The 6,592-nt window shown below is 40.6% G+C and overlaps 1 protein-coding gene across 1 annotated transcript in view; it reads right to left on the bottom strand.

The window, feature by feature from the left end:
* Positions 1-4,155: 4,155 nt before the first annotated feature.
* LOC118333229 (transcription factor COE3-like) overlaps positions 4,156-6,592 on the bottom strand; it is a 46,703-nt gene continuing 44,266 nt past the window's right edge. Inside the window, exons 13-14 of the mRNA XM_035668782.1 lie at positions 5,382-5,520; positions 4,156-4,175 (exon numbers count right to left, since the gene is read on the bottom strand). Of these exons, the coding sequence (XP_035524675.1) occupies positions 4,156-4,175; positions 5,382-5,520 (159 nt within the window). The remainder of the gene's footprint in view (positions 4,176-5,381; positions 5,521-6,592) is intronic.

Below are 6,592 nucleotides of genomic sequence, written 5' to 3'. Positions count from 1 at the left end.
CACACACACACACACAGTGCCAGCTGCTGTCAGGGCAGGCTGCCATGTTAGCATGTTAGCAGCTAGCTCAGCAGCTAAAACCAGCTGTCTGTTCTTTTTATTGCTCAGATTGTGTTTGGTTACTTTATTTGCACCCGTAGGCAAAGACAGACTTTCCTCTTGACCCGAAAACTTTTTTTTTGAAGGACAATTTTCTTTCTCTGCCCAAAAAGAATAATTAAAACTCAAGTATGATACTCCCCAAACAAAGTCTGTTGTTTTGAAAACATATCAAAGCCCAAAATGCCTGCGTTCTAATTAACCAATCCTGAACTATCACAAAAGGCGCTAACTCTTCTTACCAAAATGGTTCATTTGATCCTGGACGAGCCCCCAATTCAACCAACAATAAGTCATTTTTGGTTCTGACGTGAAAGACTGATGTACAAACATTACTGTACTTCTGTGTTTGATCAGCAGTGGGCGCTGCAGGCGTCAGAGCATCAGAAATTGCACATTCTGGTTCACACCATGAAACACCTTTATGATGAAACACAAAACACATCGGTTTAATACGAGTGCGGCTGTGCCCTCCTTCACTAACCGGTCCACTAACCGGTCCACTAACCAGTTCACTAACTGGTTCCCAGTGAGCTGCAGGTTTATCTCTGTGTGTCCTTCTGCTCTGATAACTGCTGTTAGTTTAAAAAGATTTCAGAGACAGACAGACAGACAGACAACAAAGGAGAAACAGAAACAAGTGAAAAAAGGAAAAGGAGTGTTGATGGAGGAGGGGAACTGCTGCTGCCACAGCAACCAGAGCTCCCTGCTCTCAATCAGGTCCTCAGGGAGACCCCCAAGCTCCGAGTGTGTGTGTGTTTGTGTGTGTGTGGTGGTGTGGTGGTGTGTGTTGAGTGTGTGGTGTGTGTGTGTGTGGTGGAGGCTTTGCCCTGGATTACAGAAAGAATCACATGTTACTTGCGACAGGAAGAGAAGAAATGGATTATTATGGTCTGGGACACATACACACAACTCGTTCGTCGTCTTAAAGGACACATCCACTTTCTTTGGCAAACAAGAGGATTTTCCCTCTCTCTCACTCTATCTCTCTCTCTTTCTCTCTGTCTCTTTCACTCTTTCTGTCTCTCTCTCTCTCTCTCTCTCTAACTCTTTTTCTCAAAAGTCAAAGGTCTCTCGCCCACCACAGGCCTAGTCGTCGTAACCACGGCAGTGGAAGATCAAAACATCACACGTGTCCCCCACAATACACCTGACCTTGTCTGATGTAAACTGACCTGAAGATTAAAGACAGGAAGAAGAAACAGGATGGGGGAGGAGTCAGCAGTCTGATCCTGATGACCCTCAGTAATACTGGGTCTGTGTGGACCCTGCAGTTCGAGTTCTGGGTTCCTGGATACCAGATGGAGATCCCGGTGTCGTAATAAACTAAATGACTAACACATCGATCGGCACCAACCAGGCCATGCTAGCATGTCTGGAAGAAGGCTAAATAATCCTCCAGTTAGGCTAAATTTTGTTGAAAACTGACATTCTCAAAAAGATCCACTGACCTCTGACCTCAAAATATCTGAATGAGAATGGTTCTACGGGGATCCACGAGTCTCCCGTTTACAGACACTTTATGCTGATCCTGTGCAGTGTTTTGGATGTGGTATAAATTTCACCTTGTGTATTTGTTTGTTCATTTTCAGGTCCTTTTTCAACAATGTTTCTCCTTTGAAATATTCTTTCAGCCTGAGCAGTATAAAACATTTTTAGTTGATAGATACATTCTGTATAAAGCAATATAATACACCACAACCTTTTAACTAAAAACACTTCAATGCTTAATTTCAAATGCAGTAACACTGAGACAGCATTGAAGTTGCATTGAACTGCATCTTTTTGTTTTGTTTTGTTTTTTGTTTACGGCAGGTAACAATTGCATTGAAAAATGGGAATGTTGAATATAGATATATAATAATATATGGTTTATCAAACTTAAATTATATTTATAATTATTTTAGAAATGATGCACAAGTGATACTTTTTTAATTAAAGCACCATTGTGTAACTTTTCTACCTTAAAATAACAGCTTCTCTATCATGTTGATACTGACTATAAATCTGAACCTTGAAATGTTTCTGTGCTCCTCCAAACAATGTATTTGACATCCAGAAGTACCCATAATGCATCAGAAACAGCAGAAAGAGCTGAGGCCATGAGGAGGTGAATTATCGGATTAGCAGAAGTCTTGAATGTAAATGACTGACAAAAAAAACATGTTTAATAAACTGCTGAATCTTTGTGAGTTCACTGAAAATAAAAAATCAGAGAGACGTGAAATCAAAGAGAAATAAATAAAAGTCTGTGTAATAATGAGGTTTGAGGTTATCTGATTTATCTTAATCAAATCCTGTTTGTGCATTTGTGTCCGCTGAGGGAACGCAGCCGTTTAATAAAAGTTCATTAATCGTTTTCTCTGTTTTCAAAAGAAAAAAAAAGACATTTTAATCATCACTTTTAAACAAAATGAATGAAAGGAAAACAGATATGAAACATAAATGATAAGAGACTTGTTGAACACAGGATGTACATTGTTAACTACAGGAACTCATTCTGGATGAAAGGAAACAGGTCGTATTACCAGCTGAATGTTAAACTGTTTGTCTCTCAGTCAGCTGAGCTTTATTAAAAGAAATATTAATGTTACAGGGTGATAAAATCATATAAATTTGTATAATAATAATCATATAAAGACATATGAGGAGTAGACTTTGGAGAGTACGATTTCTCCAAATGTTCCACGGATTGCGTTCTTCTTTTTTTGTCGCACTGATGAGAAGTCAAAGGTTGTTCAGCTTTTTTTATGTTTTCCAGTCTGGATTGGAGTTAGGTACATGGTCACAGAGCGATCTCCCTCTCATCTGTCCACGTAGTTCCCCATTTCACATTTACATTCTTCCATTAGGCCACAATAAAAATAATATCGAACATCATACTTATGCAGACAACACCCTAATTTACCTTCTCCATTACCAAGTGACTCCAATCCCATAGATTCTCTCTGAAACACTGAACAAATAAATGATTGTAAGAAGAGAAAATGTAACCTGCAGTTGATTTTATAAGATTTCAATGTACTTCACCTAACTTGAATTGTCTCGTTGGTCTCTCCATATTGTAGAAATTTAGATAAAAGTGCAAAGCTCAAGATTTTACGGCAGCTAGATTATAATTTATTTCAAAGGTTATATATGAGATTGAAACTGCTGTTTTTATTATTTACATCAGAGAGTTCAAGATTAAGGATTTAACCAAACAAGAGTTTGTGACTGTTGGAAAGACTAATAAAGACAGTTTAGGTGAGTTTTATTTTGTGCAACGTAAAATTACTTGTTTTGTCAATGAAGTCTGGTCAACTGTAGCGCCCAGTGTTTTGGTTATCTGTTGGTTGATTATCTGTGACATATCTGTTAAAAATACTGGTTTTGTCAATGTAGTCTGGTTGGCTGTATCGATCATTGTTTTGCTCTGAGATATTGGTGCTCTATTTATCCCTATAAACAGGTTATTGACAACCACAGTGACATATAAATATTCACCTAGGTACATGATCAACATTTCAGACTTTCTATGTTGTTTCACTCATATTTTAATATTAACAAAATTAACTTGAAGTGTTAAAGAAAGCAACAGTCTGTCAGAGCGACCTGCTGACTTTATTCACTGTGAAGAAATCATTTCAGTACAGCCAAACAAGATTTACATTAAAAACAAAATGAGTGGAGCTGATTAGACACATCAGCTTTGATTGACAGTGCTATAAATGTGTGAAGACATTAACATTCAGCTTTTTCTTTTTTTGATACAAAACAATGGTTTGTTTTTCAGTGTGGCGCCACCACATACACACACGTCTAAAACCCCATGAAGACGACATGACTCAACATCCATTTATACAAAAACAATCTGAGATATAAATACACTATTTATAATCTGTATGTTACAAAAAGAGTTTCCCTCGGTGAGCTCAGTGACGGGCGGGGCAGGGGGCGGCGTGATCAACCACAGTGACGTATAAATATTTAGCCAGCTACAACTTTGGCAAAATTCACAAAACCCACAGAGAAAACACGGGAGGAGGGGCGGGGTTTAAGTGCTCAGGGCGGGGCTTAGGGAGGAGGAGGAGGAGCTATAATAAAAAAGACAACTCTGAACAAGAAGACGGAGAGTCACAGTAGCCTATCAGGATGCAGGATTTGTTTTTACAGTGCGAGCATAGAAAATAAAAACATAGATAGAAATAAATAAAAACACAGACAGGCAGGGGCGGGGCTAAACAAAGAAGGGGCGGGGCTAGTAACGGGAGGAAGATAATTTTCATTCATTATTCTTTCTTTTAGTCGATCTTTTTACTGTGCAGTCAGAAGTTTTTGTGATGAGTTAACTGAAACAAGTAAAGGCCCCAAATTACCAAATTATTATAAGTTTCAGATCTTTTATTGAGGTTTTTTTCATAATAGTTCAAGTTAAACAGAATTCAAGTAGTCAAAATACTGGAATCTAAGTGGTCCACAGAGCTAGAGGTTTTAACAAATTTAGCTGTGATGATCCCAAAGTAGGAAAGGCTTCTTATTCCTTGTTCCCTAACTGGAAGCTTCCTTCTTCTTACCCCAAGGACACTTCCATGTTCCCTGCTTCCTAACACTTTATTCTACCTGGAAAACTTCCTCCCTAACTGACTTTGTCTTTGCTTCCTTGAAGGGGATCATCCTTCCTCCTTGCTCCAAAGCTAGGAAGCTTGTACCTTCTTTGATCCCAATCTGGACACCTCCAGACAACAAAGCTTCCCCCTTTCTTACATCCTACTCAGGAAACCTTGTTTTCCCCTTCCCCTCCCTAACTGGAAGCTTCTTCCTTCTCAGGTAAAGAGCTTCCTTATTTTAGCTTCCTAACTTCCATCTTCTCTGCTCCCGAACCCTTCATTCTCCTTGATCCTACCTTGAAACCTCATTATCCCTTCTTCCCTAACTAAAGCTTCCTAGCTAGATTCCTAATAAAGCTGCTCAGGAGGCAGCGGAGAAATAAAATTCAATCATTCATGTTTTTTTTTGCTAAAACAATCTGTAATTTGGGGCCTTTAATGTCCAAAATTCTTCCTGTTTCTTCAACCAGAATTACATCACAAGTAGAGAAGATGATGTCACATCACAGGTGTGACATCACAGTTTTTACACCAACAGACCCCACCCCCCAAACACAGACTATAACATCAGAATAATTACAGAGAGCTGAAAGCACCCGGAGAAAACTGCTGTACAAAAAGTCCTTTTATCTTCTTCTTTAGAGAGCGAGGCTCCGCCCAGTCGGAGACGACAGTTTATTCCTTTATCCATACTCTGTCCTGACTGGCCGGCTGCTGCCTGAGGCCCCGCCTCCTCTGAGGTGATTGGTGCTCGTGGCTGAGGGGGGAGGAGCGAGACGAGGATCGAGGAGGCAGATTCTTTACATCGGAGGAACGACGAGGCCGGACATGGCTGCAGAGACAGATAGAGAAGCAACCGTTAAACAATCAGGGAAACACAGCAGGAAGAATCAATCAATGAATAAAACAAGCGTCTCAGCGTTAACTCGGTTTTGTGGCAAGCTTGGTTCTTCTCACCAAGATCAGCTGTGGCCTAAGCAGAGTGGAGCTTTAGTTTCCGACAAACGGACTACAGTTTTCCTCTTAACAGGAATTTAGCCAGATCCCATAAGTAACAGTTCACATCAAGTAGATTTATTTTATTTATTTTATTTAACCTGCTTCAAACTAAACACACACTCTAAAATACAGTTCAGAATATCCTGAAAAGATCTCCTCGCAGTGTCCTGCTGCAGGTTCTCCACCAACAGTCCATTTTCTGATCCGACTGAAAATTCCAGGACAACACAGATCATCTCCAGGATATTATAATAACTATATATAACTAGTCTCTAATGCTCCAGGTTCTTCAGGAGGCAAAGGAAAGGAGGAAACCCAGTTGTTGTTTTAAGAAGAGAGGAGAGGTCGCCATGACAACAGAAACAGCAGAGAAAGATTACAGGATGGAGAGACAGAGGAGAGGAGAGCGGGAGGATGGAGGGAGGAGAGGGAGGAAAGGGATGTTTTTTCTAAAAGGACACAACCTGTAAAAAGGCTTTCTAAAAACAGTTTCTGTGTGTGTGTGCGCGCGCATGCATGCGTGCATACGTGCTTGCGTGTGTGTGCGTGCATGCGTGTGTTTGTGCATGCTTGCTTGTGTGTGTGTGCGTGTGTGTGTGTGTGTAGGAGACGGTCGAGCTGCTGGTCTCTGCTGGTCTCTGGAGACCTGCAGCAGTAAACCTGTCCCCCTCTCTCTCTCTCATATAAACAGTCTGTTAGTATCAAACAGCAGAATGTTTTCTTCTCTCGCTGCTGCAGACGTCCTCGCCACAGAGCCTCCACTGCCCCCCTGCACCAACTACAGTTCCCAGAATCCTCCTTTCAGGTATTCTCCAGTAACAGAAGCTGAATCAGCTGTAATGTTAATGAACACACACACACACACGCCAGAGATGGGGGATTCGAGTCGAGTGACTTGACTCGAG

The sequence above is a fragment of the Morone saxatilis genome, unplaced genomic scaffold (assembly GCF_004916995.1).
Source record: "Morone saxatilis isolate NCDOM2014 unplaced genomic scaffold, NCSU_SB_2.0 Contig1, whole genome shotgun sequence".
NCBI classification, from domain to species: domain Eukaryota; kingdom Metazoa; phylum Chordata; class Actinopteri; family Moronidae; genus Morone; species Morone saxatilis.
This window is presented reverse-complemented; position numbering and strand designations above follow the sequence as displayed.